Source organism: Xenopus tropicalis, chromosome 4 (assembly GCF_000004195.4).
Source record: "Xenopus tropicalis strain Nigerian chromosome 4, UCB_Xtro_10.0, whole genome shotgun sequence".
Taxonomy (NCBI): domain Eukaryota; kingdom Metazoa; phylum Chordata; class Amphibia; order Anura; family Pipidae; genus Xenopus; species Xenopus tropicalis.
In genome coordinates this window covers 29,820,371-29,839,934 of record NC_030680.2, presented here as the reverse complement: position 1 = coordinate 29,839,934, position 19,564 = coordinate 29,820,371, and the positions used below count along the sequence as shown (strand labels likewise).

The following is a 19,564-nucleotide window of genomic DNA, read 5'->3' as shown; positions in this document are numbered from 1 at the left end:
TAGTGATGAGCAAATTTTTTTCTCCAGGCATGGTTTTGCAGTGAATTTCTGCATTTCACCATTGGCGGATTTTTTCGTGCTATGGGCAACAAAATTTGCTGCAGAAAAATTTGGCGTCAGTCAAAAAATTGTTGCCTGTGTCAAAGAAATTTTGCTCATCACTAACAACAACTCCAAATACTACAAATAACGATTAATAGCATTGAAGTAAAATGACAGCACTTTTTAGGCATTTGGTACAGAACATGAAAATGGTTTGTATTCATTTGTATCTAAACTAATAGTTGTTGTGTTTTTTTCAGCCACTACCACTCCAACAACAACAAGTAAGTATTAGCATTTGGAAACTTCCAAATAAAGAAAGAAACAGTTCAAAGTAAGTATTAGTGAAAAGAAATATCCAAATAAACTAAAACGTTCTATCAAACTCAAAAATATAATTGTGACACCAATACGACCAACTCCCACTCCTACTTCCATAACATCAAGCTGTTTCATTCTGCTGCAATTTTTTTCTCTTTTTGGCATGTTTATAACTGTATTGCCATATTTTTTTTTTTTTTAAATAATGGCATTAAGCACAGACTATCAAAGGAGAATGGTTCTTAATCTATTTTACAGCCTCCACCTCTCCAACAATTGCAAGTAAGTATTTAGCTTAAATGACTATTTAGATTATGTTTCATCAATCTGGCAGTTTCTGGCAGTGATTTTCAGAAAAATATAGTTAAAGCAATCCTTTCCAGGTCTGTGTTTGGTATATTTCATATTTCTAAACAAAAGTATGATTACTAAAAAACAAATACAAACATTAATTGGTCAACCAGCCATTTCTTACCATTCAGTATTGGTTCAACAATCCAAGTAAGACAATAATAATAAATACACAATACAAATCATTATAGCTGAACTTTCCTGATCTAACAGGAATTACTGGTCAAGTAACCATACATATACTGAGCCTTATTTCCCAAGAGAGATGGTAAATTGCACTAGTGCAACTACTAACGATATGCAGATCAGCCTGAACCCATAGATTTGCTGATGGGTTGCACAGGTCTAGGCTGAAGTGCTACAACCTTCTCCACGGCTGGGTTTAAAGTTACTTACATATTTTGTATGCTTTGGCCCCCAGTGGCATAATTACCACTCCACTAATCTGTTGTGGGAGGGTCTGGGCCTGATTAAAAAGAGTAGGCTAGGGTTGGGTGTGGGCCATACATTTCCTGACCTTCATATAACCAGCAGCCACCCATACCAACCAGATATTTGCTTTCATTTTCTAACTCACAGTAGTCTGAACAAAACTAATGGCTCATTGGAAATCCATACTTATACTTATATTTATAGTAAAACACTTCTGGCGTAAAATAAATTATATTGATGGCTGTTCACTTTTAAACATATTTAACTCAACAAAGTTATTTGCTTACATTGATTAATATTGGGTCTAAAATATTATTTCTTAAAGTCTTCTGAAATCCTCCAGAAGCTGTGATATGAATGCACCATTAAGTCTAGTCATTTGTTATTTCAGCAACCACAACTCCAACAACCACCATACGTGAGTACTATACAAGATTAAGGACTCATGTCCATAGAATAAAGAGAATACATTTGCTCTATATGTTAAAGAACCAGAACTGGATAACTATCCTGTGCTATAGAAGATTTTTGCAGTGTGCTCAATATATATCATAACAAAAGCTCACCTAATGAACATATCAAGGCATCATGGGGCTCTCAATTTAGTTTAACCTTTTAGGAGACATTCAGTTCTTTGTATGCTGGTTGAAACTAGTTTCTTAATTTCTTGATAATTTATGTCTGAATAATGCACTTTGTAAACAGCATATGCACATTTGAAAAAAAAAAAACCTATCCCAGAGAATTTAAAATGTAAAATATGTCTTTCTACTCAAAACTAACATATGGCGATCCTTTGTTAATACCATGTATTTTACAAATCTAATTTTTTTTATTTCTAAACTCTATAACTAGGGATGCACCGAATCCCAGATTAGGTTTGGGATTCAAACAAATCCAAGCCTTTTTTAAGCACAATTCCAATTTGCCCATATCCAAGAGCCTGGCCGGACTGAATAAAGCAAAAACATTTGTGCACCCACTTCACAAGGGTTCAGATTTGTTTCTTTATTTGGCCAAATCCCCAAATCCTACTCAACTACATACCTAACCAATGGGTTCACTGTATCTCAATTTGTAACTTTGGATAGTTTTTTGCTAGTTTTTTGTTAATGGATTTTTATAGTAATGTAACCCATCACCTCCTCTGATGAAGCACCCAATGGTGTGAAACGCGTTAGGAAGGTGGAGTTTGGTTACCATGAGGCACTTGGAAGCACCTGTTTGTAGTTTGGTATAGTATGTTTTTGTGTTATTCTGTTATGTTTTGCTAAAAATCTAAGCCAATAAATGTTTGTTTATTTCACTGTTAAATTTGTTGAATAACCCATCTATGGCACACTTTTGCAGAACACAGGGTGCTTACCTAGTGGCGATCGACAAACCTAAGCGCTTTTCACTTAATATGTGGAAGTTACTGAGAAATTGGGATTTTACAGCACAGTGTCTCCACTCCGTGGACACTTTTGGATACACTTCAGGGAAACCTACTAGTAAATACAACGCACAGTGGCTCAAAGTCACTCCTATGAACTCGAAACAAGAACCCAAGTACTTGGAAAAGGCAGTTGTTCCACACATACCAGGCACAGGATCTGTCCTTACACAGGGGATACACACTTGTAGTTCTGACAATATTCTACACTTGGGGGTTTACTGGAATGCTCACACTACACAGGTAGCTCTACAGAGCTAAATCTCTTCACAGTGGCACTAGTCACCTCCTTTGTTTCTTAGCTAGAAACAGAATAGGGTCTCCCTGTGGCTCCAGGCTCCAGGCCTCATCCCCTGGTTAAGCTCAGCAAGTGGCACATTCTCCCTGTTTTAATGGACAGTGTTTCTTTCTGGGAGTGCCAGCAAGTGGCCTCTGGTGGCCCACCTTGTAGTTTGGGTGCCCAGGCCAGAATTCCCTTTCCCTAGGTGTGCAAATATCACATGCACAAGTTCTGTGTTAATGGATGCCTTGCACTTGCACCCACAGGGCATTAGTAAATGAGCCCTCCAGACTCCATGTACAGATAAAACTAACTTTATTTAGACATTTAACTCACCACATTGTTCTATTTACATAAATTACACATATCACACCTTCTTTCATTGTTGTGATGCAATGCACTGCGATTGGAAAACAAAAATACGTTTATCTCCAGTGCTATTGTTGAACTCAAACAGAAAACACTGCAAACCACTCTGTATTAAAGACACATTTACAAGTGCAAGTCCAAAGTCCAATTTTGGGGACAAGTAGTGATGAGCGAATTTTTTCACCAGGCATGGATTTGGAGCAAATTTCTGCATTTCACCACTGGCAAATTGTTTCACAAAACTTATATATATATAAACTTCCAAGTAAATGCCGGCACTCACGTATAGATAAGTTGCTGTTGCCTGGGTGCAGGTCCAAATAATGTTGAAGGTGCTTGAGAGAGGGTCAGCACTCACAGGACTTATACAAACAAATTATTTTATTAAAGAGGAGACTAACGTTTCGGCTAGCACTCTAGCCTTTTTCAAAGTGGTGAATACAACAAACACAGTGTCTAAAAAGCACAAAGTGGCGGGAAAAAGTGGAGATGACGTCATCAAACGTCGCCAGAGACAGAATACCAGAGATAAATCAATAGAAAACTGAAAACATGCAATAAAACAAAAAACAAAAAAGAAATAATCAGTACAAGCAAGTAATCAAAAGTTCTAAGCAGCAGCTTAAACAGAAACAAAAGTATCAAAATTAACACGCTACTGTAGCTAGCTGTCAGGGATGAGCCGAGAAAGTAACAAGTTTGTATCAACACAGTTCTGTGTCACATGAGCCCCATCAGTTGAAATAGACCCATAATCAAGAAAACTTGGTCAGTAAATGGAAACTTAAATAGGGCTAAAACGGGTTGCTATGGTAACTGGTTGCCTTATTAACACTACAATTTTTACACCACTCCCCATTGGGGCAGTAGGGGGTAAAGTATAAGTACTCAGATGTTCATCACAGTAAGTTAATTTGATTACACATCCATTTTGTGGGGTGTGAATATACATACAAGGGACAGGTTGCTAGGTTGCCGGTATCATAGCAACCAGACTCAAGTAGGTTAAAATGCCTGGTTAATCATCAAAAACACATGAACTACAACAAGTGTTTTTGATGATTAACCAGGCATTTTAACCTACTTGAGTCTGGTTGCTATGATACCGGCAACCTAGCAACCTGTCCCTTGTATGTATATTCACACCCCACAAAAATGGATTTGTAATCAAATCAACTTACTGTGATGAACCTCTGAGTACTTATACTTTACCCCCTACTGCCCCAATGGGGAGTGGTGTAAAAATTGTAGTGTTACTAAGGCAACCAGTTACCATAGCAACCCGTTTTAGCCCTATTTAAGTTTCCATTTACTGACCAAGTTTTCTTGATTATGGGTCTATTTCAACTCATGGGGCTCATGTGACACAGAACTGTGTTGATACAAACTTGTTCCTTACTCGGCTCATCCCTGACAGCTAGCTACAGTAGCGTGTTAATTTTGATACTTTTGTTTCTGTTTAAGCTGCTGCTTAGAACTTTTGATTACTTGCTTGTACTGATTATTTCTTTTTTGTTTTTTGTTTTATTGCATGTTTTCAGTTTTCTATTGATTTATCTCTGGTATTCTGTCTCTGGCGACGTTTGATGACGTCATCTCCACTTTTTCCCGCCACTTTGTGCTTTTTAGACACTGTGTTTGTTGTATTCACCACTTTGAAAAAGGCTAGAGTGCTAGCCGAAACGTTAGTCTCCTCTTTAATAAAATAATTTGTTTGTATAAGTCCTGTGAGTGCTGACCCTCTCTCAAGCACCTATATATATATATATATATATATATATATATATATATATATATATATATATATACAGTATATATATATAAAATTTCAAGGAGAAAATGTTCGGTTGCAGAAAAGAAAGGCGCAGTTGCATTAAAAAAAGGCGCGGCCATGTCAACAAAGTAGCACGCAAAAAAAAGAAGTCATGCATGTCAAAAAAGATGCGATTCACCTGTGATTCACAACATTTTCTCAGTTTTGCAAACTTTCCCATAATTTCGAGAATTTTTTGGCAAAGCTAGACCAGACAGATACGCTCATTACTAGGCACAAATCAAGAAGCTTTGGTTCACTGCTGATGATTCACTGCTCTAATCTGTCATGTGGGCACACAAGATATATGTGTGGCTCTTCCCTCCACATTATAATGAGCACATAATCTTATCAAATGCTGTGTTGATCTATGCCTTTTCTTCCTATTGCTGTGATAAGGAGTTTATTATCTCTGTTACACATGCACTCAACTCATTACCCTGTCAACCAATGAGTCAACTACAAAACTAACTGTTAATTTCAATAATTCAATAAAATATAAACATATTCTCCAAAATGTTGCTTGTACACAGCTATGGTTGCCCTTCTATTTCCATTAACACTATGCCAACTTGGTTTTAGGCAATTTCCTCTTTATATGCCTATGCAACTTTTACTTTGAGGAGGATAATTGTAAGCATATCTTGGAGACCAGCAGCAGCAAACCTTGGCAAAAGGACAGTGTATTTGGATATTAAATAAAAATAAAGCCCTCTTTAAGATGCTCCACCCAAAATCACACACTTCACATTAACTTGGGAAGAGCAATATTGCTTGGTTAAATAAAATAAAATGATATGGTAAATGGAAATGTCATATTTCATACCATTTTGAATAAGGGGTTTGTTTATTTGTTTTATTGTTCAAAAGGTAAGCTGGTTGTTGCAACTGTTTTGCTCACATAATGCAAATGCATGAATTGCAGCCTTTTTCACATGAAAGTGTATTGTGTGCTTTTAAATGACTGCATACATTGCAAACTTCAAATGGCAGCAAGGATAAGAGTTAGAAAATACACACAGAAGATCAGTTACAATTATTTGATGATGTTTGTCTACCTATTGCAATGCTCAGACCAGTAGCACTTCCATCATTCTTTATTTAATTTAGGTGTCCTGTACAACCCTTATGTATCTGATAATTATAATTAAATAAGGTCAATCAGACCTTAATACTTCTCTTTTTTTTTGCAGCAACTACAACTTTACCAGGTAAGTGTTTTAGTAATATGGTAAAATAAATAGGGGGTGTACTGGAAAGTAAAAAGCAAGCAATTTTAAAAATGAATTAGTTGGTGAGTCTTTAAAGCACTTTTGTTTTTTACTATTGTATCTTGATAAAGAGCGCAGGTGACGACCAAAACATTGATCCAATAAAAGAGTTCATGGGGTGCATCAACATTTATATATATGGGTATAGAATAAAGATTGGTGAATAACCTATGCAGATCTAGCGGCCGCGAGTGCTTTCTACTGATGCAGTATTATTTTGATGGTCAGCACACCCGACTAGTATTTTTCGGTTGGTGAATGCAGATAGAAGCAGTTTTGAGAAAGGGGATACCCAGATTACGTTATGCAGCAGGCTACAGGGAGAATGGGGAGATCATATAAAAAACAGGATAAAAATTTACTTATCCCTTTTGTCACCGAGTTCAGTTCCCGTAGTAAAAATATTGGTACAATTTTACGGCAACACTGGCATATTATTATCCTCAGATCACAGAATTTATGTTACCACCATTGTTATCCTATCATAGAGGAAAACTAATAGGTAATATGGTTACATCGTCAAGGGTGAAAATATATTAACCTGAGAGACACACATTTACATTCCTGGGGTTGAGAACTCCAGGTATGTATTCTTGCTCTGGTTGCTCACAGTGTCATAATGCAATCAAAGGAAAGGAATTTGTGCACCCTGATATGGGTTATAAACTACCAACTACAGGGACACCATACCTGTATCTCAAAATATGTGATATATGGGTTGACTTGCCCTTCTGGCCTTATCTATATTAGGGAGACCACCCAGATGGCCAAGTCACACATAAATCCTCTATTAATCTGGGGAATACTAAGTTGCCAGTTTCTAAACATTTTTTTTGATATATGGGCCATAATGCACACCAATTGAAATTTATGGTTCTGGAAGGAATTCCACCTTTTAAATATGGAGGATATTGTGAATTTAAATTGAAACAGGGGAAGTATGGTGGATACATACATTACAATCCCTAGCACCAAAAGGATTGAATAGAGATTATGATCTATACCTTTTTTTGTAAACCAGGCTATAGAATGAATATTGTGCTTTGATTTGCTTGAGTATAAGATGTTCTATGTAAACTATAGGAAGTAGAAATATGGTATAGTATAATGTGTATATCTGTTGCCTAGATACTACCATGTTGTCACTCAACTTGTCACTCTCATGTAACATTTTGGCATCTAAAATCTTGCAAAATCATATAGATGTCAATGGGCATTACCTAGGCAAAATGTAAGTGATTTTACATTTAGAATTATTGGCTTATACTGGAGTCTATGGGAAATGGCCTTTCTGTAATTTAGAACTTCTTGGATAATGGGTTTCCGGATAACGAATCCCATACCTGTATAGCTTTCCTGTAAGGTCTCAGCTTGAGTGTGTATTGCAGTTTATAGGAGCAGTCTTTGGAAAGGACATTAATGAGCAGGAATGAGTGTAGAGTCAAGTGCCAGTGGCACCTTAGAGCATACTATAGACATTACTTACGGTTTGCACTATGGTATACTTTTGTAAAATACAGATATTAAATATTGGATACAGTTCTAAACAAAGGTGAGGCATAGAGGTGTATACTGTACCTGAATATTTTACATAAGCCTAAACAGCTGAACCTTTTGTCAATGCAAAACTATGTTACCAAGGAAGTTTTAAATAATGTGCTTAACTAAAATATGACTATTAGACATTAAGGTACTGTTTCATTAATGAAAAAGAGAGAACCATAATCCAACTTGATTACAAATAACCTGAAAATAAAAATGTCCTTAACAAGGTAATGGTTATATACATATAGTATTTGCCATGCATAATCTTTTACAAAGGACTTTTTGTAACTGTATATGTACATTATTAATTAATTAAAATGCTGTATGGTAATTAGTTAAATACTTGTTCATTTTCTTTCATATAGTGAAAGCGCCCACAGGTAAGTCAATTACATTGTATTTTTAGAATGACACATTGACCATTAAAACAGTACTTATGGTACAGTGGACATTGAAGCACATACAACATTGTAAGGGTACCAGACTATATACATGTTAGATGCTGTTCCAAGAATTATGCCTGTCTTAAAGAAAAACATTTTAGATGGCAAAAAGAATTTTAATGACAAAGAAAAAAATTAATAAGGAAGCTGAAAGACTAGTTGGCTTTAGTAAAATATTCTTCACTTTTTTGTTTAAGGAACTTCTGTTTAGTTACCAAAGAAGCCACATTTTGGTTTATTAATATTCAAGGATAAGAAAGAGAAGGTTAAAGAAAAAAGTGCTTAAATGAGTCCTGTTGCTCCCAGTCTCAATTAGTAATGCAAAACTTTACACATATCTACACTGTAGTGTATTAAAGGAAAACTATACCCCCAGAATGAATACTTAACCAACAGATAGTTTATATTATGTTAAGTGGCCTATTAAAGATTCTTGCCAAACTGTAATATATCTATATATCAATAAATTTTGCCCTTTTACATTCTTTCGCTTGATCCACCATTTAGTGATGGGCTGTGTGCTCCCTCAGAGATCAGCTGACAGGAAATAATGCAGCTCTAACTGTAACAGGAAATAGTGTGGGAGCAAAAGACTGAACCCTGTCCAGTAACTGGCTGATGTGGCCTAGCATGTATGTGTGCCTTGGCTTGTTTGTGTGCATTGTGAATCCTAAAAAAAAATTGCAATTTTCTATTTAGGATTACCCAATAGCACATACTACTAAAATAGTATATTATTATGGAAATGGTTTATTTAGATGAAGCAGGGTTTTACATATGAGCTTGTTTATGCAATATATTTTTATAGAGAACTACATTGTTTGGGGTATAGTTTCCCTTTAAAGAGGTTGCAGAAATGTGGTTTTGTGTGGAGCGTATTTTACAGTACATAATGTAAAAGTATAATTGTAGATGCCCAGGCTGTTCAATTTCTCTGAAATACACTAATCATAATTTTTTTCCAATTTTTTAAAAACATAAGCAATTCCCCCAGTTTTACACTAGAATAATAAGTACCAGCTATGGTTAATTTAAAACTAATTTTCCAAAATTGTTCTTACAGACACAACACCTGAACCAAGTCCAACAACATCGTGTAAGTACAAATTTACAAATTTTTGATTAAACAATTTGCCCACAAATTTTTCGAATACATTACTTGATATTCTATTATTTAAAAAATTTTTTAAAAGATGATCGAGTCCATCATTTCAACCCTTCCAAGTGAACCCAGCACACACAAACTATACTGACCTATCTATACACTCACATTCATAAACCTTTTATACCAACATTAATACTAACTGTAGATTTTAATATCACAAAAACCTTGGATACTATGCTTGTTCAAGAAATCATCCAGGCCCCTCTTATAGGCATTAACAGAATCTGCCATTACCACATCACTCAGAAAGGTCATTCCCCAAACTCACTGCCCTCACCATGAAAAACCCCCTACACTACTTAAAATGAAAGTTCTGTTCCTTTAATCTAAAGGTGTGGCCTATGGTGTGGTCTATAATCCTCTCTAATGTACTTGTACCCCAACTTTATCAGTCTAACCTCATAGTTTAAATCTTCCATCCCCTTTACCAGTTTAGTTGCAGTCTCTGCACTCTCTCCAGCTCATTAATATCCTTCTTAAGAACTGGAGCCCAAAACTGCACTGCATACTCAAGGTGAGGCCTTACCAGGGACCTATAAAGAGGCAAAATTATATTTTCATCCCTTGAGTCAATGCCCTTTTTTATACAAGACAGCACTTTATTTGCTTTAGTAGCCACAGAATGACACTGCCTGGAATTAGACAACTTGTTATCTACAAAAACCCCAGATCCTTCTCCATTAAGGATACCCCCAACGAACTATCATTTAGTGTATAACTTGCATTTAAATTATTTCTAACAAAGTGCATAACTTTGCACTTTTCAACAATGAACCTAATTTTCCATTTTGCTGCCCAGTTTCCAATATTGTCAAATTGCTCTACAGCATCCACATTAGCAATTCACCAGCCCTTCAGCACCATGCCAGACCTCAATGAATCCTGAAAAATTAAGTGATGAGTTTTGGCAATCACAGTGCTAAATTTGTTTAATCTCCTGGGATGAGTACCATCTGGTCCTGGACTTATGTTTACCTTTACATGTTCAAGTGTCTTTTAAATTTTCTCCTGAATTTCCATCAGTATTTATATTGCTAGAATTTGGCCCATTAAAAAAGAAGCCTTGATTAGCTGTTTCCTCAGGTGTCTAGAAAAAGGTAATAAAAAAATTCAGGTAGAGAATGTAAGTCTGTTATTTTAAATAATATTGGAGTATGTTATAGAATGGTCAGTTCTTAGCTTTTTAATTTATTGTCCTTTTTATAGTTTTTTTTTATTATATTCCTTCCTCTTCTGACTCTTTCCAGCTTCCAAATGGGGTCACTAACCCTGGCAGCTGTCCAAGGCTAAAAATTTATCGTTATTGTTACTTTTCATTTCTCTTTCTTTTTAAGCCTGCTCCTGCTCATATTCCCATGCATCATTTAGACTATCACCTAGTTACTAGGGTAATTTTGATCCTAGCAACCAGATGGTTACAGAAATTCCAAATTGGATAGCAGCTAAATAGAAAGCTTGTAGTGCAGGTTTAAGTTTAGACACTATGGGGCAGATTTATCAAAATGTAAGTTTAGAGCTTAATACATAAAAACTCACCCATATTCTATTCATTCCTATGGTATTTTCAGAAGCCTATTTATGAAAAGGTGAGTTCTAACTTTCACCCATTGATAAATACACTTCTAAAAATCCCATAGGAATGAATAGAACATGGGTGAGTTTTCATGTATAAAACTCTAAACTCACATTTTGATAAATCTGCCCCTATGACTTGTACTACTTTACTAAACAAAATGGCTACCAACAAACGATTCTATACAATACAATGCTAAATGTACTATAGTGAATAAAACAGTTAAAATACTTAGCTTCGTTTAGGAGGTAAAGTTTACAGAGGTTCCTAATCAATTGATTACTTAATTACTATCAATTGGCAAAGTTGTATTTGCCCAGTAACTCATGATAACCAATTACATTTTCATTTAATTATTTGTCAAGTCTGTAAGTGAACAAAGCTAATTATTGATTGGTCGCTATGGGTTACTGTCCAGGTTAAAATTTGCCAGTTAGTTAATTCACAGCAACCAATAAGATCTTTGTGTTGTTTTTTTAACTTGTAGTTGATTGCTAAAATCTACCTGCTGATTTGTTGCTAAAGGCAACAACACAGGTCATTTTTATCAATTCTATTAGTAAACTAGGTGGGATGGATTGTGTTGCACTATGTTTAAATACACATACTATAAAAGTCTGCTTTTAGAAGTTGGAACTGCCTTTGGTGCAAATGTAGGTGCACTAGCCCCAGCCATATTTGGGTATGGGAAAATTAAATGAGGCTACAGCAATTTTCTGTCAGATATGGCCTACAAATATTTTTATCCTTGAGCCCTTCTCTGTCTTTCCTCAACTCCTGCTATTCTTGTACATGAGCACACACAACTGTATACATATGTGTGGCAATGATCTTACATGTAGTTAATGTAAGGAATGCTATTGACTATTGCTCTGTCTTACCAACAGATTATTGTGTATGTCGGTGGACAGACTGGATCAGTTTATATAATGTCACCAGCGGGGTGGATGGGGGAGATTTTGAGGAATTTTATAAAGGAATGGGTGGGAATGGATACTGCACAGGAGATGAGGACGCAGTGAACATATCATGCAGAGCAGAGGCTTATCCTTCTATCCCACTGGAACTTCTGGGACAGGAAGTTACATGTGATATCATCACTGGACTTATTTGCAGAAACAGTGACCAGACATATGGACAGCAATGCTTTGACTATGAAATCAATGTCCAGTGCTGCAGTATAAACTGCCCAACAACTCCAAGTAAGGAACATTTTTTTATTGAGAAAATTTTATATTGAGAAAATTGGGCTCTTCAGACTAAATATTTAGCAGTAAGGTAATGCGTATTTTATCACTTCCAAAAGGATATTTATTTTTAATAATCTAACTGCAGTGGACTGAAAAAGCCAAATTGTTTACTGGTTGCTATGGTTTACTGTGTCATAATGTTATTTCATAGCTTGGTTTTGTTGTTCTGGTATAAAATAGTCAACACCTTTGAAAACAGTACCTAGAAGATGGTAACCTATTCAGTGTCATGTATGTAACTATTTGTTTAGCAAGACAAATAACCACATTTAACATTTATAATCCTACTACAAAATTCTTTACAATCACCATTGGTGTCTTTATTTAAATGTATCTATAATTTGTGATGCCTTGGAATTTGCCTTTATTTACCTGATACCAGTACAAGCAGTGCCTGTCTTTTTTGTGCTGCCTGCAATCATTGTCAACTTTGCTTGCTTGCCTTGCCTGTCTGGCCTAATACCATTGTCTGTAATTAAATAAAAAGCAAAGTCTGCCTTTCCTGTTCCTGAATACCTGCTATGTATTTAGTAGGGATGAGCAAAATTTTTTGCCAGGCATGGATTCACCACAAAATTATACATTTTACCACTGGCAATTTTGTTTTTGCAAAACTGCTGCAAAAAGTTGGTGTGAGTGAAGAAGACGTTGCAGGTGCGGCAAAAAAAAGTCACGGTTAGTTAGTTTCATGAATTTTTCAGCAGTTTGCAAAGTGAAACAGGACAGATTTGCTCATCACTAAAACTTAGGGGCTGATTTACTAAGACACGATTTCGAAAAATTCCGATTGGAAACGAACATTTTGCGACTTTTTCGGTATTTTTGCGATTTTTTTTCGTATTTTTTGCGATTTTTTTGGCGTCTTTACGATTTTTGCGTAAAAACGCGAGTTTTTCGTAGCCATTACGAAAGTTGCGCAAAGTCGCGATTTTTTCGTAGCGTTAACACTTGCGCGCAAAGTCGCGCCTTTTTCATAGCGTTAAAACTTAAAAGGTGCGACGTTTCGCGCAAGTTTTAACGCTACGAAAAAACAGCGACTTTGCGCAACTTTCGTAATGGCTACGAAAAACTTGCGTTTTTACGCAAAAATCGTAAAGAAGCCGAAAAAAATCGCAAAAGATATGAAAAAATCGCAAAAGATACGAAAAAAATCGCAAAAGATACGAAAAAAATCGCAAAATTACCGATCATTACGAAAAAAACGCAATCGGACGCATTCGGCCCGTTCGTGGGTTAGTAAATGTGCCCCTTAGTCTTTAATATCCTCTCTAGTGGCCTTGACCTTTTTTTTAATATCAGTTTTAAGTTTCCCAAAAATGCTGAAATAGCTTATTACACGCCTCTTCCATGCTATATGTTTTATCTTATTTTTGTTTTTCCAGCAACCACAACTCCAACAACGACGCGTAAGTATAAGTTAAGAAAAATATTAAAATGAAGACACTCCAACCTGGAAACAATTCTCTCATACCTAATCCTTATAAACTTTTGAATATTTTTATTTCCAGACACAACCACTCATACTACAACAAGTAAGTACTGCTTAAGAGGATTTTTATTGAAGGAAAATATAACAAACCTTATAAAAATGTACATACAATCAACAGAAAATGCTTTAGGCAGTGAGCTCCTTATGAATAAATAAAGTTTATTTTTAATTTATAAGTATTTTCATTCTGTTCTACTGCAATTTTTTATTCCGTACTCATAGCTATATTATCATATTTGTATGAAAAAAGTACTTTAAGCAAAGGCAATCCAAGGCAAAGTTTTATCTTATTTTTATTTTCCAGAAACAACCACTCCAACAACGACACGTAAGTATAAATTAAGAAGGGTGTTAAAATGAAGACAATCCAACCTGGAAAAAATTCACGCATCCCTAGTCCCTTTAAACATTTGAATTTTTTTCCTAGCCACAACAAGTATTTAACAAGTACTTGTTAAGAGGATTTTTTTTAAAGAAAAAGTCAACAAACCTCATAAAAATGTACATACTATCAACAAAAAATGCTTTAAGCACTGAATTCCTTATGAATAAATACAATCCAAAGGCCTTTGGAAAAAACTACCAACCATGTACTATATCACTGTTTTTGTTTTAAATTAGTAAGTAATTTCATTCTGCCCTACTGTAATTTTTTACACCTTTTTTATGCCTTTTTATTTGATGGTATCTACAGACTCAGAGCTCAGAGCTACGGCAATCTTTATTTAGGGGAACAGGAGAGATATGTCTTTACAACTAAAGAACCTGAGCTGTATTTTTTGCCATGTTCTGAGGTGGCACAGGTACATCAATGATAATATGATCACCTGGAAGGGCTCTGTCCACATATTAAAAGAGTTGGTTTAAAAGTTGAATTGAAATTAATTTAATGTACAGTTCACTCTGAACTTTGATGCCAAGAGACTAGAGTTCTTGGATATATGCATAGAAGTTGATGGACAAAGCTCTATTATGACAAAATTGTTTAGAAAACCCACCGCTAGTAAAAGGTTATTACATGCCTCATCAATGCAACAAGTTTTATCTTATTTTTGCTTTTCCAGCAACTACTACTCCAACAACTACACATAAGTATAAGTTATGAAGAAGGTTAAAATAAAGACTCTCCAACCTGGAAACAATTCTCTCATACCTAATCCCTATTAACTTTTGAATATTTTTATTTCCAGACACAACCACTCATACTACAAAAAGTAAGTACTGCTTAAGGGGATTTTTATTGAAGGATAATATAACAAACCTTATAAAAATGTACATACAATCAACAAACAATGCTTTAGGCAGTGAGTGTCTTAAGAATAAATTAAATCCAAAGGCCTATGGAAAAAACTACCAACAATGTTCTATATCAGGGGTGTCAAACTCAATCACATAAGGGGGCCAAAATCTAAAACACAGGCTAAGTCGCCGGCTAGATTTTTTATTAAGATACTGTACGGTCAAGCACAGTCACAGTGTAGTCAGGCGATTGGTGCTGCACGGTCAGGCACAGTCACCAGGGGCCATATAAAACAGCCAGAAGGGCCGTATTCGGCCCGCGGGCCTTGTGTTTGACACATGTGTTCTATATTGACTGTTTTTTTCCTTTTTCTTTTTAATTAGTAAGTAATTTCATTCTGCTCTACTGTAATTTGTTTTGCCATAATCATAGCTATATTTAAATATTTATATAAAAAAGTACTTTTAGCAAAGGCAATGCAAAGCAAATTGTTCATAAGTTTTGTCTTATTTATGCTTTTCCAGCAACCACCACTCCAACAACGACACGTAAGTATAAGTTAAGAAGAATGTTAGAATGAAGACACTGCAACCTGGAAAAACTTTGCTCATCCGTAATCCCTTTAAACTTTTGAATATTTTTTTTTTCCAGACACAACCACTCATACTACAACAAGTAAGTACTTGTTAAGGGGATTTTTTTGAAGGAAAATATAGTGCGTTCCTCATGACTAAATACTGTATATCCAAAGTTCAATGGAAAAAACTACCAACCATGTACTGTATGACTGTTTTTTTCTTTTTAATTAGTAAGTAACTACACTATAATATAAGTGCTAGTTCCATGATCAGGCGCCAGAAAATTTAATAGAAATTCATTCAATGTATGGTTCACTCTGAACTTTAATGCCAAGAGACTAGAGTTCTTGGATATATGCATAGAAGTTGATGGACAAGGCTCTATTGCGACAAAATTGTTTAGAAAACCCACCACTAATAACAGGTTAATACATGCCTCATCAATGCAATAAGTTTTACCTTATTTTTGCTTTTCCAGAAACAACCACTCCAACAACGACGCGTAAGTATAAGTTAAGAAGAATGTTAAAATAAAGACACTCCAACCAGAAAAAAATTCTCTCATCTCTAATCCCTTTACACTTTTGAATATATTTTTTTCCAGCCACAACCACTCATACTACAACAAGTAAGTACTGTTTAATGGGAATTTTTTGAAGGAAAAGTTAACAAACCTCATAAAAATGTACATATAATCAACAAATAATGCTTTAGGCAGTGAGTTCCTTATGAATAAATTAAATCCAAAGGCCTAGGAAAAAAACTACCGACAATGTTCTATATTGACTTTTTTTTTCCATTTTCTTTTTAATTAGTAAGTAATTTCATTCTGCTCTACTGTAATTTGTTTTGCCATATTCATAGCTATATTAAAATATTTGTATAAAAAAGTACTTTTAGCAAAGGCAATGCAAAGCAAATTGTTCATAAGTTTCATCTTATTTTTGCTTTTCCAGCAACCACCACTCCAACAACGACGCGTAAGTATAAGTTAAGATGAATGTTAGAATGAAGACACTGCAACCTGGAAAAACTTTACGCATCCCTAATCCCTTTAAACGTTTGAATTTTTTTTTCAGACACAACCACTCATACTACAACAAGTAAGTCCTTGTTAAGGGGATTTTTTTGAAGGAAAATATAAAAAAATCTCATAAAAATGTACATACAGACAACAAAAAATGCTTTAGGCAGTGAGTTCCTTATGACTAAATATATCCAAAGTTCTTTGGAAAAAACTACCAACCATGTACTATATAACTGTGTTTTTTTCTTTTTAATTAGTAAGTAACTACACTGCAATATAAGTGCTAGTTCCAAGATCAGGCGCCAGAAAGTTGAATAGAATTTAATTCAATGTATGGTTCACTCTGAACTTTGATGCCAAGAGACTGGAGTTCTTAGATATATGCATTGAAGTTGATGGACAAGATTCTATTGCAACTAAATTGTTTAGAAAACCCACTGCGAGTAAAAGCTTATTACATGCCTCATCCAGGCAATAAGTTTTATCTTATTTTTGCTTTTCCAGAAACCACCACTCCAACAACGACACGTAAGTATAAGTTAAGAAGAATGTTAAAATAAAGACACTCCAACCAGAAAAAATTCTCTCATCTCTAATCCCTTTACACTTTTGAATATATTTTTTTCCAGCCACAACCACTCATACTACAACAAGTAAGTACTGTTTAAGGGGAATTTTTTGAAGGAAAAGTTAACAAACCTCATAAAAATATACATATAATCAACAAATAATGCTTTAGGCAGTGAGTTCCTTATGAATAAATTAAATCCAAAGGCCTAGGAAAAAAACTACCGACAATGTTCTATATTGACTTTTTTTTTCCATTTTCTTTTTAATTAGTAAGTAATTTCATTCTGCTCTACTGTAATTTGTTTTGCCATATTCATAGCTATATTAAAATATTTGTATAAAAAAGTACTTTTAGCAAAGGCAATGCAAAGCAAATTGTTCATAAGTTTCATCTTATTTTTGCTTTTCCAGCAACCACCACTCCAACAACGACGCGTAAGTATAAGTTAAGATGAATGTTAGAATGAAGACACTGCAACCTGGAAAAACTTTACGCATCCCTAATCCCTTTAAACTTTTGAATTTTTTTTTCAGACACAACCACTTATACTACAACAAGTAAGTCCTTGTTAAGGGGATTTTTTTAAAGGAAAATATAAAAAAATCTCATAAAAATGTACATACAGACAACAAAAAATGCTTTAGGCAGTGAGTTCCTTATGACTAAATATATCCAAAGTTCTATGGAAAAAACTACCAACCATGTACTATATAACTGTGTTTTTTTCTTTTTAATTAGTAAGTAACTACACTACAATATAAGTGCTAGTTCCAAGATCAGGCGCCAGAAAGTTGAATAGAATTTAATTCAATGTATGGTTCACTCTGAACTTTGATGCCAAGAGACTGGAGTTCTTAGATATATGCATTGAAGTTGATGGACAAGATTCTATTGCTACTAAATTGTTTAGAAAACCCACTGCGAGTAAAAGCTTATTACATGCCTCATCCAGGCAATAAGTTTTATCTTATTTTTGCTTTTCCAGAAACAACCACTCCAACAACGACACGTAAGTATAAGTTAAGAAGAATGTTAAAATAAAGACACTCCAACCAGAAAAAATTCTCTCATCTCTAATCCCTTTACACTTTTGAATATATTTTTTTCCAGCCACAACCACTCATACTACAACAAGTAAGTACTGTTTAAGGGGAATTTTTTGAAGGAAAAGTTAAAAAACCTCATAAAAATGTACATATAATCAACAAATAATGCTTTAGGCAGTGAGTTCCTTATGAATAAATTAAATCCAAAGGCCTATGAAAAAAACTACCGACAATGTTCTATATTGACTTTTTTTTCCATTTTCTTTTTAATTAGTAAGTAATTTCATTCTGCTCTACTGTAATTTGTTTTGCCATATTCATAGCTATATTAAAATATTTGTATAAAAAAGTACTTTTAGCAAAAGCAATGCAAAGCAAATTGTTCATAAGTTTCGTCTTATTTTTGCTTTACCAGCAACCACCACTCCAACAACGACGCGTAAGTATAAGTTAAGAAGAACGTTAGAATGAAGACACTGCAACCTGGAAAAACTTTACTCATCCGTAATCCCTTTAAACTTTTGAATATTTATTTTCCAGACACAACCACTCATACTACAACAAGTAAGTACTTGTTAAGGGTATTTTTTTAAAGGAAAATATAAAGTGAGTTCCTTATGACTAAATACTGTATATCCAAAGTTCAATGGAAAAAACTACCAACCATGTACTGTATGACTGTTTTTTTCTTTTTAATTAGTAAGTAACTACACTACAATATAAGTGCTAGTTCCAAGATCAGGCGCCAGAAAATTGAAAAGAAATTCATTCAGTGTATGGTTCACTCTGAACTTTGATGCCAAAAGACTAGAGTTCTTGGATATATGCATAGAAGTTGATGGACAAGGCTCTATTGCGACAAAATTGTTTAGAAAACCCATCGCTAATAATAAGTTATTACATGCCTCATCCAGGCAATAAGTTTTATCTTATTTTTGCTTTTCCAGAAACCACCACTCCAACAACGACACGTAAGTATAAGTTAAGAAGAATGTTAAAATAAAGACACTCCAACCAGAAAAAACTCTCTCATCGCTAATCCCTTTACACTTTTGAATATATTTTTTTCCAGCCACAACCACTCATACTACAACAAGTAAGTACTGTTTAATGGGAATTTTTTGAAGGAAAAGTTAACAAACCTCATAAAAATGTACATATAATCAACAAATAATGCTTTAGGCAGTGAGTTCCTTATGAATAAATTAAATCCAAAGGCCTAGGAAAAAAACTACCGACAATGTTCTATATTGACTTTTTTTTCCATTTTCTTTTTAATTAGTAAGTAATTTCATTCTGCTCTACTGTAATTTGTTTTGCCAT

At 34.6% G+C, this 19,564-nt stretch overlaps 1 protein-coding gene across 1 annotated transcript in view; it reads left to right on the top strand.

The window, feature by feature from the left end:
- Positions 1-19,564, top strand: part of LOC100492329 (mucin-2) — a 119,174-nt gene that overhangs the window by 34,736 nt on the left and 64,874 nt on the right. The window contains exons 26-28 of the mRNA XM_031901315.1: positions 6,237-6,254; positions 9,366-9,398; positions 11,928-12,242. Of these exons, the coding sequence (XP_031757175.1) occupies positions 6,237-6,254; positions 9,366-9,398; positions 11,928-12,242 (366 nt within the window). The remainder of the gene's footprint in view (positions 1-6,236; positions 6,255-9,365; positions 9,399-11,927; positions 12,243-19,564) is intronic.